This window comes from Pyxicephalus adspersus, chromosome 2, assembly GCF_032062135.1.
Source record: "Pyxicephalus adspersus chromosome 2, UCB_Pads_2.0, whole genome shotgun sequence".
Lineage (NCBI taxonomy): Eukaryota > Metazoa > Chordata > Amphibia > Anura > Pyxicephalidae > Pyxicephalus > Pyxicephalus adspersus.
The window spans coordinates 79,957,503-79,973,737 of NC_092859.1; the positions used below are offsets into that span (position 1 = coordinate 79,957,503).

At 36.1% G+C, this 16,235-nt stretch overlaps 1 protein-coding gene across 1 annotated transcript in view; it reads left to right on the plus strand.

Moving 5' to 3' along the window:
* The window catches only part of PPM1H (protein phosphatase, Mg2+/Mn2+ dependent 1H), a 76,463-nt gene that overhangs the window by 29,585 nt on the left and 30,643 nt on the right, over positions 1-16,235 (plus strand). The window contains exons 3-4 of the mRNA XM_072399012.1: positions 1,149-1,493; positions 8,173-8,285. Coding sequence (XP_072255113.1) covers positions 1,149-1,493; positions 8,173-8,285 — 458 coding nt within the window. The remainder of the gene's footprint in view (positions 1-1,148; positions 1,494-8,172; positions 8,286-16,235) is intronic.

The following is a 16,235-nucleotide window of genomic DNA, read 5'->3' on the forward strand; positions in this document are numbered from 1 at the left end:
CACTTTACATGAGTACACAGTACCTTGTGCTGGTGGCCAATAATAATGCACAAAAAATATTTTAAGAGCAAGTTGCACCTCATAATCGACTCAAAATCATAAAAATCAAATAATGAAAAATCATATACAGACTGACCCTACATGATTTTTTTTATCTTGCAAAAAAATGTATATTATTTATTCATGTTAACTTTTTGGCACTTCTATTGATTACGGTTTGAAATGTTTATTATTATTATGGGGTATTAACATTATGAAATTGTTAGTTATACTAATGCACCTTTTTTTGTTTGGTTGGAGATAGTTTTCTTTTTTTTTTTTTTCTTTCTTTTCTTTTTGGAGTGTTTTCCCTTTTCCCTCTATAATACATCCCATCTGTACCTTTTCCTTTAATACAGTGCTGTAACCAATGTATCAACCTTGGGAATGGGCATGGTATGGTATGTGGAAGCAGTTTCACTGCTCAAAACTGTAATAGTTAATGTTGGACCAAATAGGTCTGTTCAATATCCATTTTGTGGCAGGTGGTTGGTGCATTTTTATGGAAGTTATCCGTAGTGCCTAGGGGTGATTTCTTTTATCCCTGCTAAGCTTTTGCAGCCAATTGCAATTGCCTAAAGAGCCTATCGTTGACAGCCTGTTACTAGCCTAGCGTTTGACAGTGTCCCAGGAGGTGGTAAACAATAATAAAATACCACTAACATGCCTTTTCCCAATTATCCATCTTCTGGTCACAAAGAAGCAGCAAAAGGTTTTCAATAAATCCAAGAAATGCAATATCCCCAGGGAGGAAGCTGTAGCTCTGCCTTTACTAAACCTATTCTGCCAGGAAAGTGTAGTGGATACCAAAAAAATACTGGAAAATGTAGTGGTATAAATGGTCCAAGATAATAAAATACAGCCTGCAGTTACAGTATGTTGTAAGCATTCTGCTTCAGTAATGCAAATATAATTTTATTATAACACCTTCTTGATGGCCTTCACCTTCATTAGGAACACCTTCTTGATGGCCATGTTCTGTTTTTTTTTTGTTTTTTTTTACAGTAGTTATCGTGTTTTTTTTAGTAGGAAATAAATGTATGTTTAGGATTATTTTTATAACCTAATGCTTATTAACTATTTTTTGCCCTTTTTCTGTTTGTTTTGAGGAGGTGGATGGAATAAGCTTTCAGTATTGGGCCCTGTTTGATGGACATGCAGGTGCTGGAGCAGCCGTTGTAGCATCAAAGCTTCTACATCACCACATCACTGATCAACTACAGGACCTTGTAGACATCCTGAATAACTCAGCAGTTTTACCTCCTACATGTCTAGGAGAGGATCCAGAAACTACTTCCACTAATAGCAGGACTCTGACTAGAGCCGCCTCTTTACGTGGGGCCGCTGGTGCACCGGGATCACCAAGCACACCTCAAACACGCTTCTTCACGGAGAAAAAAATTCCACACGAGTGTCTGATCATTGGAGCACTTGAAAACGCCTTTAAGGAAATGGTAAGAACAACAGAAGCTAAAGTTAGTGTTCTCCCTAATCCTATTTAAATCCTGCAACACCCAGCACTTTGCTGGGTCACAAAGCAGAGGTACTGGACAGATAGGGTTTGATACAAAAATGATAGAAATATGGGACATGGGGGGAGCATTAGAAAGTTTATATAAGGGTTACTGAATACCTATGACAACAACAGCTGGGAACACTAAATTGGTCAGTTGCTTCACCCACCCATAGGTACAAAATATATGTGGAGAACACTGAGATATATATATATATATATATATATATATATATATATATATATATATATAAATAAAATTATAAAAATTTGTTGGCTCATTAAGTTTTATAATGAAAGCTTTTTAAAACTTGTTCATGCTTACACAATAAAGCAAATTGCAGTACAGTTACCAGCATTAATCATTCATTGTTCTGACTGATGATTTACTAATAGAAACTGAAGCCTAGTCACTAATACTTTAAATATGAATACTTGCAGGCACTGTTTGTAATGCTTAGGTATTGCTACATCTTTATTTAGTGTTCAGGGTGGTAAGTGTACTTGGCACCCTTGCCTCTTCTCATTTGCCACAATAATAAACAGGATTTATATAGCGCCAATGTATTACACAGTGCTGTACATTAAATATTCATTTGAAATCCTTTATCTTTAGAACGACGAAAATTGTATAATAGATTTTTGGAATGCCTGTCACTATTGTGGTCTGCTTGATGTTTTAGAAATTATTGGGATTTTTAGGACTGTGATTGGGGTTTTGGAACATGCATAGAAATGTTGTTGCTGCATAATGCTAACATGCACAAAACTTGAGCGATTATCTAAATTCAGCTGAATGTATTTTTCATTTTTATGGGCTTGTACATATATTTGTACATTTATTACCCTGTCATCCAGCTGATTTGCTTTACGTGCCTGAAAGCACCAATCTAGCTTCTTATTTATTTAGACACAGCTACTTTTTTTTATTGATCTGTGTTTAAAAATAAGTGCTTATCACAGCTCTTGTTATTCTAAAGTGGCACTTGGCAATGTAAATCATATTGAATAATTGCATGAAAGAAAGTAATTCATTATGTCTGCTTCATTACCGGAGTATTGTGTGGGGCCTGATTGGACATATTATCCTAACAAATACCTTGTTAGGGTGACACGGTCTATCATTTACCACAATTATATGAATTCTGTAATATCCTGCAGCGGTGAAGTCATCAATGCAGACAATTAAAAGGTCAGTGATATTTTAGTTCGAGTTGGAGCCTAGTGAGATGAGTTTTCCTGTGATTTGGTATATGTCCCAGATGACACAGTTATCTTGCAAATGGAGCCCCTATAAGAATAGATAGGTGGTGTAATTCTTCAAAAATAATCACAACCTGGAAAAAGTTTTGGGCCTAAACTTTTACCATTAAACCCAGTTAAGTGAATCTCCGTAGACTTACATGCAGCATAACACACGGAGGACAATTGGCAAAAATCAAGTCCTAAAATGTATGCAAACCCCAAATCTCATTTTGTTTTTCATGTCCCACATGTGCTAATTTGGTGTTTACTATAAATCTGTTGCAAAGTTCCATGCTTGGAGATCATGCCAGTAACACCACTTCCTCTGCAGAATATTATTGTTATACTGCTGTCATACAAATACCTTTATGCAGCATTTTGTCTGATGCAACTAGAACATAAAATAGTTCATTACTATGCATGTCCCTTAAAGTTGTCCCTTAAACATTGCAACATAATAAAACCTATAACATCTTCTTAATCAGTGCAGCAAATTATTCTCTTAAAGTGCTTCCAGTAGTTGTCAGCCCCTTACACATTCAGGGACTGAAGGGCAACAACAAAAAAGCACCACAATCATTACATTTATTAAAGCTCTCCAAGACTGGAGAAGGTGGCCTTATCGTGAGAGAACCTGCGTGATCCAGCAAACATGGAATGGATCTGGTCCATAATTTGCCTACCAATAGCAAATGATTTTAAAGAAATTCATTCCAGGATTGCTGGATCATCCAAGTTCACCCATGTTAATCAATGTTCTCTATTCTTGGATGGCTTTATTAAATCTGACCCATAAATTCCAAATTCAATTTAATTCATACTCTCATATCCTGATAGCCTATGTATTGGTCAACTGGTAAATATTTAGTATGCTTTCTCTATGTTCCATGTTTTATGTCACAAATGTATCTTATCTGATCACTTTATGGCTTTATGTTTTTTGTAGACTTTGTTAACCATGTTTCAAATCATGTATCGGTTTCAAACATTGTATTTTAGAGGAAGCCTATACTGTAAGAAATAAATATATAACTGCTCTGTATCTTTCTCTATTTCAGAACATACCAATGCCAGTAAATCAGCACACAAAGCTGACATTTCAGTGCAGATTTTTCTTTGTAAGATTTCAGCATGCATTATTTGAAGTGGCCAGCAGGTGGCATTGTTGTTTTAGGGATCACAAATGACTCTCCATGCCATACTTACACTGTATAGGGCAAATTAGTTTTTGTAATTTAGCTTCCTTTGAGTTTCACTATTAGTTACAAACTATGAACAACAGTCTAGGTATAATGAAAATTCAAGTAGAAGTATTTATCACACCCATGCAAACCTGTAGTGCTGGCTTAATAGTTTGTATAATAAAGATTCCTGAGTGCATATATTGTCCTATATTATGCTGTGATTAAGCCATTGTCTTGTGCGTGTATCTGTAAGAAATCATGTAGGTATTATGCATAGTAGATCATGTTACAAGTATATTTTCATCCCTAAAGTAATATATAAATATACATTTCTGGAAAAGTAGAGGAAGTAAATAATGTTTAATTAACAATATGGCACCAATAACCTGTGCATATTCAATAAAAAGCGGAACTTTCTGCTCACAACCAGTATAGTGTCACCCCAGATTCATATGCCTAGTAAGGCTACACTGATGATACAATGGGCTGATTTATTAAAGCTCTCCAAAACTGGAGAAAATGCACTTTCATCATTGAACCTGGGTGATCCAGAAAACTTTCATAGGATCTGGTTCAGAATTAAAAAACATTTGCTAACAAATGCAGCTTCCTTCACCATCTAATCTGCACCCATTTCATTTAGCATTTTTTCTAAATTCTAAATAATAAATTTAAAAATAAACTATTGGGCAAAAAGGTAACTACTTTACTTTAAAGTTTTGCTAATAGGATTTTTCCCAACTACTTTTTTTTATTTCTAATTAGTAAAACAGTTAAGTAATCAGTAGTATTTATTCATGGAGAATTTTAGGTATCACAAACAATAAATACGTTTACATGTATACAATAGCTGTAGTAACAATACAAAAGATATACACACACTGGATACAAAATATTGCATGATTCAAGGTATTGTCAATGTGTAACAGCCTAAAATGGGGGGGTTAGAAGGTTGAAAGAAGGAGAGAGTGCCAGGGGAGCGTGGGCTCATCCAGGTATAATGTGCAGAGGTGCTGCTATAGGTTTAGAATGTGACATTCAACATCTTCCAATAAAGAGTGTATAACCCAGGGGTCCCAGGTTTTTTAATTGAAGCATAGAGTGCCTATGTTTTGCTGTTATTTTAACTTTAGATAATAAAAGCTCTGCTCGGGCTATCGTTTGCTTAGTGGCTGTTGGGAGTTGGTTCATAAGTGTCGGTGCTTATTGGTACCCTTGGGTTCTAAACTGAAGATGAGGATTTGGGTAATAGTTTATTTATTAAAACATTTGATAGGGCATTGTTCTTGCAGCACTACTGGGCAGGTCCACCATATATACAGAAAAGTACTCAAGGCATCCACAAAAACAGTTTGGAGAGCAGCCAGGAGCTCCGTGTGGTGGATACCATTTATGCAGTAGCCTAAAGTTTGTTTCAATGCCTAAGGCATTATGGAAACAAGTCTTCGTTGTGCACCATGTTTGTGACCATTTACTATGCCCCAGTTTGACCCCTATGTAAGATTACTATTTACTCACAAACATGATTGAAATAGACTTATTCCATTATTGTAGAGTAAAGAAATCAATCCGAGAAAATGCAGAATATTTTGGTTTAATGTAATCAAAGATTTTGATTCATGTTAGTTTATAATCTGCTATACCATGTGGGAGAATATCATCCAATTTAGTGTATAGCAAAACATTTTCATCCCCAGTGTATCCCTGCCTAAAAAGTACAACTCCACAGGTTACTGACCCTGCTTCCCTTCACAAACTAAGCATGCATTTATAAGCGATTCCTATAAGAACCAAAAGCTTTCCAGATATTAGATGATTTTCTAACACCAAATTACCATCTAAAGTATATTCTCAGTGTCACAATTTTGTTTTTTTTCTTTAGTGTCTTTCCTTTTACAGGGATTTACTTTGTCCTTTGTTTCAATATGCATTTAAAATGCCTTGAAGTGGTGTTTGAAAAGTACAGTGCTTTCAGAAAAGCACCCCATTGCATAATTTATTTCTGTACTTCAAAAAGGTTTTCTTTCCTTTTTTCCACAAAAAAAAGAACTTCTTTAGGATTCAGATACTGGGCTTTATTTTCAGTGACTTTGTCCCTACATTTCCCTGCACATACTTTAAATTCTACAAATGGTGCCCCAAAGCCATGTAGTGTGTTTAATATTCTTCTCTGTACCATGCCCAAAGCTCCTGGATAATGTGCATGTGCTGAATAATCAGACGATATGAGCCTTACAGCCACAACAGGCCTTCGTGAAACCTAGAGAAGGAATAGGGAATTGACAACAAATCACTTTGCATGGACAACATGCAATTCAAATGATTATTACAAAAGTTAAAGGGTGAATGCATTTCCATGTTTATCAGGTAATATAAAATTCTGCTTATACAGAACAGACCAGTAACCATAAGGAAAAACCTAATAAAACCTCTGTCAGTTGCCTTGTAGAGAATGAAATCCTCGGATTGGTAGAGATAACATCAGACTTCAGTCAGCAGCAGGTTATTTCTTGCTAGTGGCCCACAGTTTCAACTGATGAAAAGAATTTCTTAAAGCCTGCTTCTTGTGCCAGAACTTTGCTAGGCTTGAGCCGCCTCGAATTTAAGAAGATTTGATGTTTCATCAAAGCATGAAGCAGAGACAGATTAGCTAACACAGATCATACATTCTGTCTTACTTTGTTGCATATAGGAAATGATGATTTGTACAAGACCGTCTTTCCAAACTTAGGTGGTCCCATATGTAACCCCTGCAGCCATCTGCAATTTTTTTTTCCATACAAAGATGGAGAATTACACATGATTGCTACAAAGACTTTATCTTTTCTAAAAGATGAAAGAAGAAATTCATTCTGTTGAAAAGCAAGAAAGCCTTTTAAACTGAGTGGCTGTATTCGTCACTAAATAATGCCATTTAATAGGCAATATACAGTGCTGTATCTGACACCCTGAAAAGCAGTTACTGGGGCTTGCATACTTCTTCCAATGTGCAATGATGACTGGCAACACAAAGCAGAAAATATAGAATTTACTGCTGTATCGTAGTCACTGATTTCATTTCCTGGTAGATGATACAGAGCACAAGGAGAAATGCAAATTCATGTCTGCATAGGACACCTACAATATGTAACATTAAAGGTTGAAGTTTCCTGAAACATAGCAAAATATTACAATTGGATCATTTTACTTTTTTGCCTTCATGTCATTTACGTCTTACCCATATGATTAACTGCTATAAATGTGCACCATCGTCAGCATTGATTATAATGTAAAATACAGGCACCTTTTATATATAATATAAAGACAGTGTGTGTTTTCCCCTAGCCACATATCACTGTCTCTTACATATTCTAAGAGGAAAGAGAGAATCTAACTGACTGCTAGGAGTGGAAAGATGAGACTCTCTTATTATTATGCCCCATGGAGTGCCATGGGTGTGTGAATACCCTTTTCTCCCATCATACGCTGCATTAATTCCTAGTAGGTCGTATAATACTACAAGATGTAGAATCCAACACCTAGTATGGAATACCTTCAGCAGCCAGGGATCAGCATAGAACACTTTCACAGTGCTTAGTTGGCAAGTAAACATTTGGTGACTTAAAGAGTGTAGTTTACTAAGATCTCCATACATCTTACAGTCTGACAATACAATCCAAGAACCTTCAATCCAAACTATCCAATTTGTATCCAATCAAACTAATCCTTGCACAACATATAGTGGTTAGTAGTTCAGAAGGAAGCTATAACATGTGCTTAACTTTAAGGAAATGTTTAAGATGTCAGTGCTTACCACTCCATGTAATAATGCTAGTTTCATGGGTTTTCCTGTTAATTCTTTGACCTGCGTTTGAAATGCTGACACATTTCTGACACCTACTTACAGCACGTTTGTTCCAGACCATTGGCTTAAACATATAAGACACAGCCAGACACCAGCAAACAAGGGGAGCCATAGTGGCAGCCCCCATGCTTTACCTAAATTTGTTTTCTCTGAATATAAGATAGATGTAGGTGTCTTTCTGTTTGTATTTACACAACTTTCTTCTTATACCACTTTCCATTCTACATCCTAAATTGTGCTTGCAACATATTTAAATTTTACAGTAAACTCAGTTTTTAAAGTTAAACATGTAACATTTTTTTTAAACTCCACATCATTTACTTATTTCTTTTCACTTCTCCCCTTAGGATCTGCAAATCGAGCGAGAGAGAAGTACTTACAATATATCTGGAGGCTGTACGTCCCTTGTCGTTGTCTATTTACAGGGGAAAATCTATGTAGCCAATGCTGGTGACAGCAGGTAATTTGTTGTTTTATATTTTATTTATTTGCTTTTATTGAGAAGTAATAATCCCAGTGCTGCACTGTTATCATATCTTGATATCATATCCCTATTATATCAATAACTAAAAGTGCACAAGGCAGCACGGAATGTCTGGCAGAATAAACAGGTATTTTTGTACATTTACAAAAGATATAACAAGAAGCTTTCTATTATTTACTACACCAAAAGTGAGCAGATTGAAGAAGTTATTTGTAAGGGTTTACGTTTGCATTATGACTTGCTTTGGGGCTCCCATGCATATGGAAGGTTGCATGATTGTTTTTGAGTGCCACAAAAAAGCACTTTTACTTACTTGCTCCCCCATCAGCTGGCACTCTTCTTTTCTTCAGACGCTTTTGACTGCTGGTCCTGCATTGTGCAGGATAATGTCAGAGGCTGAGGTCCAGTCTTCAATGAAGGGCCAAAGAGATGAGAATTCATGGAAGTTTCCACAATAAAAGGAAGCACGCAGCCGGAAAGCACAAAAAATATGATCAAGGACACGACAAGCAATATTTTCAGTTTTGTGGGTTTTTTTATTGTCACTTTAATAATAAATATTTTCCTGCCCTGCATATACTGGCCCTTGTCATACAGAGGTTAGCAGTAGGTGAGTCAGAGCCCAGCATGTGCAGAACAGGAGACTAACACAGATATATTCTATTTATATGTGGGATGGAAATAACTACTGCATTGATAAAGGATAAAGTATTTCTTAGTGGTAAGACTTTATATATCTTGTTGTATATACATAAACCAGTCTTAATGTAAAGTCTGCTTAGAATTAGACAGCTTTGTCCATCTTCTGTGAATTACCTTATTAAGTATTTGTTCTGTTTTCATCCATGGTGTAACAAAGAGTATAAATGAAATGTCAGGAGTGCTAAGATTTTGAGCTGTGCTGCCCCAAAACTTTCCTGGTGTAAAAACTACCCACCGGGTCCTTTGTCGCATGAAAACCGAAATCCAGCAAGGGTCCACTTCCTTGTTTTTTTTTTTTTTTTTGTTTGGTTTAGGGGAGCACTGGATAAAACTGTAGATAAAGTTGAAAGCCCTTTAAATAATACTGTGCAATGCATCATATGTACAAATAGTTTTCCATCTTTAAGAAATACTGAATAGTCATTGATTACCACAACAGCTGCCAATAGCACATCAGAAGCGGCTCTGCTTGTGGCATATCCCATAATAACTGTCACTGTGTGAGCAGAACATTAGCAACATTCTACAGATTCATACAGCTCAGTAAGAGAAAGTAATTTCCTAGCAATTTGGAGTATCATAGTTCAGTGACCATGGAAAATCACATGCATTGCAGATATCCTGGATCTCTACATGGATTTTTGTATCAAAGTATATGACCACATGTTATTTTTTTCCCAAGTTCAAGTGCTGAAAGGTAATCATTGAAGTATAACACTGCAGCAGTATTTATTGCCTTTGTGAGCTATAGACAGAGAGGATGTGAAATCACTGCCAAGCGTTGTGTAATACATTTTCTTAATTATAGAGAATGCCCATAGTCCATCGGTAAGGTCACTTTTAACTTATCTCATAGTTTGAAGCTACAGGCTGCAGCTATGCGAAGTGTAAAAGATTTAGCAATTGCATATCTGTAAAGCTGACAACTACCCAGCTTTGTGTCATGTAAATGAATGTGTTGGATGACTACTAATTTAGTCTTACATCTGCTGCTGCCTATTCCTTGCATTCCAATGAGGAACATACTGTCATTACCTCTACCATTGTCTTTATTGTATAACCTCTATTGAATTTGAGTTCACCACTTTCATTCGGAAGCCAAGTTTGTGAAAAAAATGATATGAGTATTAGGAATTCATTGTCAGCAGGATGTCCACTTGTTCATAAATAGTAAAGACTTGGTTATTTGTCAGGTGAGGAATACTCTATTATTTAACAGGGCAAACATGAGCATAACAAGGAAGCATAGAATTTACGGTTAACAATTCTCAAAACGTATGAATAAGTTAAAGTCCTATGCTGCTACCTTTGCCCAGGCAGACAGTATATTTGCAACAATAACTCCGTCCACCTGGAAACTGTGCACACAGAATAGCATATTGCAGAAGAAAATACTTTTTTTAAAATAACCCAAAACTGACATTTTAAAATATACTACTTTATAACCAGTTGCTAGTAATAATACAGAAAAATACTTTTTCCCAATAATACAGAAAAATACATTTTTCCAATGTGCTTTTAATGTTGCTAAGAAATTTGAACAAATTTCAAGATCCACGTTCAAGTAGTTCTATCAATTGCTCAGCTCACTGTAAACCCGTAGGGAATTTTCCCTTCTGCTCTGTCCATTCCCCACTAAACCACAGGTGATATTTTCTAGATACCTCCTAAAGTGATGCCAAGCAAAGCTGAGATGGGTCAACCTTAGTTGACTGTAACTTAATATTTTTAAGAAGTTTCTTATTTCTAGGCATAGGTAAAATAAACAATTTACTAGAATGATAGCAGCTGGCACAAGGTTTCTAACAATATCAAGCAACACTAAACCCCTTACATGCTTCCATCTTATCCCCTGAGCATAGACCTACCGAGTAACACTATTCTTTCCCAAGGGGAAATTCTCTTTACAGATTATAGTAGCTATAAGGAATGGACTGAATACTTATTGGAGCAGTGAATAAGAGGAAAGCCAATGTACAGTAGGTGTTGGCATGGATAGACACAGAAGCCTCGACTTAAAGGACTAAGTAATACTAAGAAAGTGAATTCTACCTGGCATAACTACCCCAGGCTGCAGGCATCTCTAAAGAGAAATCACAGTTATATAACCGTGCTAACAAAAAGCAAATAACTTTTAGGAAATCCATTCCAGGTTCGCCGGATCACCCATGTTCACTGATGAAAGTATATCCTCTCCAGGGCCTTGATGTCAGTCTCATAATTCTTGAACAAGCAGAATCTATAAAACACATTGAAATTGATACTGGATTTATACTTTTTATATGTTTAAATGTCTACGAGAGATAAAAAAATATATATTATCTTTTTAGTGTTCAAATGAATTATAGTTTTATGAAAGAAAATAGTTTGTTGCAAGGTTTGAATTTAAAATTTAAAAGTGTCTTTAAAGTCCATGTATGTATATATAGGAAAATGTTTGGAGAAATAAATTGCATGTGGCACTATTATCCAGAGTGTTCTCTAATACCATTAATAAATTAGGACTTGTACACTGCTTAACTGATAATTTGTCCCAAGTTTTTGAGCAAACTGTGTATTCTGTCTTCCCAACTTTAAATTTTAGATCTGTCCATAAATGATCTTAAAGAGGAACTATACTGAAAACTCAAAAAACAAAACAATCCCGCAGGGCAGTCCCATCACTCTGGGGGTGTCCGGCATCGGGTCCCGCGTCGTTTTGGCATCCGTCCTGGAGCCGGCGCTCCGGGCACCGCCATCTTCATCTTCTCTTTTGGTTTCTTCATCCTACGTCTCCTGAACCAGGCACGAGATCGGGTGACGTAGGATGAAAAAAAAATTGCTGATCTCACTGCGCATACATAAGATCTGCAAATTTGTGAGCAATAAGGCTCCTTCTGCGCATGCCCAAGAGAATCCTGGGATGCCTGACTTAGATATCCCGGCAGGCTTTGCGCTCCCATTGATTTTCGACTGCGGTTCACTTTTTTTTTTTTTTTTAAACAGTTTTTTACTGTACATAAAAGGGTTCTCTACTTTGTTTCACTGCAGAATGCTTCAGAATGATCTTTTAATTTCATAGAATCTTGCACAGATTTAAGATACATGGCACCAGAATTTATAGTCAATTTTAGGCATCTCCTGCATTAATAGTAGGTCTCAGCTTGCCTAATTACATCATAGTGACTAACCTTGTATTCTTGTTTTTGTAGTTTAGCCATCTCTACCAAATTGTTCTTTTAAACAAGTAGTTAGATTGCCCCTCATTGATCGTTTGAGAATCAAACCAAAGGATTGTTATAATTATTCATCATCATATAATGGTAATATATTGCAGTTTACCAGTTCTCAACTTACCAGATAGCTGCAATACTTTTCTTTTTTAAGCATATTTTCCCTTTTTTAAACTGATCAGTCTGCCAACAATGTTTTTCTTGTGCTGTAGGGATTATGATCCCTCTCTGTACTATGGAACATCATTGTCACCCTAAAAAAGGGGGTGTGTTGCTAACCTATAACTGTAGAAGGAAAAAATTGAGAATTTTTTTTTGGCAAATCATTTGTATTCACAGTTCAGTATCATAACAACTACAAACAGTACTTATAATCACAAGTCCAACAAAAGGGGGAGGTGTACCCCCATTGTTAAATGCAGGCCCTGCTTGGGCACTAGAAAATAGTTTCTATCAGGTATATAATCTTAGTAAATTTTGTTGCATACGTATGTCCATACCCGGCGCGTTTCACCCGGCTTGGGCTTCCTCAGGGGTGACTTTACATTTTAGCGCAGTTGCATGGCTATTGCTTGCCAGTGTATATTCCCTGTAGACATATTGCATAGGATACAATTATATTAGGGGGGACCTGTAGTCCCCAGCGAATTAGAGATGAGGGTCTCCAAATAAGAAGAGGAGGTTGTATGATAACCACCCAAAAGCAGAACCTTGTATTCCTGGGTGTTAGAAATGCAGAGACCGCAGCCACGGTCTATACGAGCTGAAAGTCTGACCAAATTTAACCTTTACCTGTGCAACATATACAAAGAGCCCAGGAATGTATCAGCTGTAAAGATTTCTGACAGACTCACCTGGTATTTTTGGTGCATCCCGTGCATTTTTAGCAAAACATTTACCAGAGAGAATATGGATATTAATTATATTGATTAAATATATTGATTAAAGTTCATTGCTGGGGTCATTTATACTTTTACGTATAACACATATATAGATGTTTACACACGTGGGTTTCTAAATAAAATTTGAATGCTTTTGTATTTTTTCTGTTGTGACCTTTTGACTTTCACTTGCACAGCATGTGCTTATAAAGATTATGTTCTTATTTATTAATGATTTCGTTTTAGAAAGCTCTTATTATAGATAGTCTAGAAGCATCAATTAGACTTTTATCAAAAACCATGTTTTTCATATTTAATAAGAAAAGATGAGCGATCCATTACAAGAAAAAAAAACAATTATGGGCACACTTTAGAAATGTGGCTGTGTCACTGCAAAAATATGATAGGACAATAATAGCAGCAGCAATATCTGTTGTGAGGGAGAGAATGGCTCTTTCTGTTTGAGACATCCTTGGAATATTGACAAGGACTCTGCATGTAGCAGTCAGCCCGTTATGTGCTATATCTTAAAGGCCCAAAGTCACAAATTGCATAAATTAAACATGTGCAGCTGATCAATCTGTTTTTTGCTCTGCCATTATATTTTACTTTGTATTCTATTTACACAATGTCATGACACATGGTTTTACTTACCATGCAGTGGCTACACCCTGTTTTTTTTTATTATTGTATTAGTTAGAATGCGAAAAGGTTACATTATCTATTGGGTTTTATTGTGTTTCTTTTGTTCTTTTTGTAATGTAGAACGGAATTCTTCTTTCTTTTTGTGTGGTCCACAAGGTTGGAAATGTGGTATAATCTCAATAGGGACACGTATCACCATAAGAACCCAATAAAATGTGTAACTTTTTCCTATTTTATCCAAAACTTATAGTAAACCTAAGCCCAGATCAATCAAATACATATTGTTTATAAGCTGTATGCTCCTTTATCTGTTAGCATTGTGGATAAATTAATTTTAAGAGTTCCCAAACATTTCTCACTGGTTCACCAAAATCTCTTTGGAGTTCTTGGCATATTTACTGATTAGGACTAGGTTCGGGTGGAGGGAGGGCAAAGGTGTTTGTTTGGTACAAGAGGAGGAGACAAAAAGGACCCGAATATGTCCACTGTATAGCAGGCCACGTAGATGGCTAAATGGATGTACACAAATACAAAGGTTTTGGGAGCTAAAATATCTATCATATAAGTATTTTATGGGGTCAGTTTATGAAGCAGTGATGATGACATTCAGTGAAACACTGCCTGGTGGAGAATCAACTGCTACGTGGACCTGGAAGACTGTTCGCCAGGGAATGCTTTAATGAAAGTCAGATTTATTGTCTGATAAATAGACCCCTATGTATGTATTTCAGTTTTGAGCTGTAATGTAAAGAAAAAAATGCATGGTTAGCTATAATCGAATTCGTTTAGGATCCATTATCTTATTTGGAGAGGACCTGTACTAGTGTCTAAAAACACATAATACATGTGAAGACAGGTAACATTCTTTTTATGAACTCTTTTTGGAAGCATTATATATTGACAATAGTAATATAGTAATAGTATAATAGTCATTACTTTGACTGCTAGTTAGTACTTATAGGATATAAGATATATCCAGACCATATGCAATAGCACAGTCTTGTTTTGTCAATGTATTGTTTTTTTTCTTCTGAAAAGTACAGTTAGCTTGCTGTTTTAAGGAAACATTTTGTATGAAGGGAAAACAAATTTCAGTATTGGTGGAATAGATAATGTTGGGTGATCAAAAAGTTGTGAGCTAATTAGAGTTTTGTTTGCAGCATTTCACAAATAGTTGACAACTTCCTAACATGTCAGTCCTCCTCACTCTTTATTTGGTGTGCTGGGGAACATCCAGAGGCTTCCTAGACTTTGTACTCCAGTGTGCATTTAACCTGGGGACACAGAGGATGCACAAACTTCTATTTTCTGACTGCACTGTTAGCTGCTGGTGTCCTCAGTTGGTGGATGTAGAGAATGTGAAATTAGTTAGATCAAGGTTTTTCAGCCTTTTTCATCCACGGTGCAACTGCATAATTACCAACAACTAGAATTAAACAGTATTTGTATAGCGCCAACATACTAAGCAGAGCTGTGCATTAAATATGGGTTGCAAAAATGACAGACAAAGACAGTGACACAGAAGGAGAGGACACTGCCCAGAGGAGCTTACATTACAAATGTACTGCAATATAATTTGCAACATGCTCCTTGGCAAGAAACAGTCATGGCCAAGATGCAGAGGCTCACTGAAATAAATGTACAGGCCAACATGTAGGGATCAGGATCTTGTAATGTAGATGCTGCAAAGATCAAATATGTGCAACATATAGTTTTCAAGAATCTGGAATGTGTAGAATGCAGAATGCAGGGGTTAGGTGTATATACATAGTAAACAACAACCCCTATGATTAATTCTAATAACTTTATCCATATCACAGAAATAACTGCTAACATTTTGACAATACACACCTATATACATACTCAGATATTGTACATCTATAAACGTATATACGTACGCACCTTCACTAAGACTCACACCAGCCAACTGGTTCATTGTGCTGTGCTCCTTGTCCTGGTTAGGGGACATGTGCAATTGGGCGTCTTTAGTTCCTGGAGTGAGGAAATGTTTCCCCTTGTCTACAAAAAGTGACAGTATAATTTGATATGTAAGAAATGTATCTATTCAGATTTGTAAAGTTACTTAAAGGTCCACGTTAAATTAAATATAAAGAGGTTGTCTTTCTTAAATGCATAGATGCTAGTTACCTGGCTGTCTTACTGATTTGTTTTTTTAAGTCAGTGACTGGTTATGTAAAGTAAAACGTCCTTATCTTAATATTTCTTACCAACCACTTATCATTTGCAGAATGCAAAATTCAGTAGCTTTGCTGTTTCATACATAAAAGGTTTCCTTAAATGATAAAAGAAATGCTTCTGATCGCTCAGGTTTTTTCTCATTCAAATAATTATTATAGGAAGGAAGCAAGACAGAGCTCTCCAGGTTTAATTTCACTTTGCTTCCAAAGCACTGCATATTTTCAGTATCCTATTCAGATGCAGATTATACCAAAACTGGCTTTAAACCAACAAATTCAGCTGCTTAA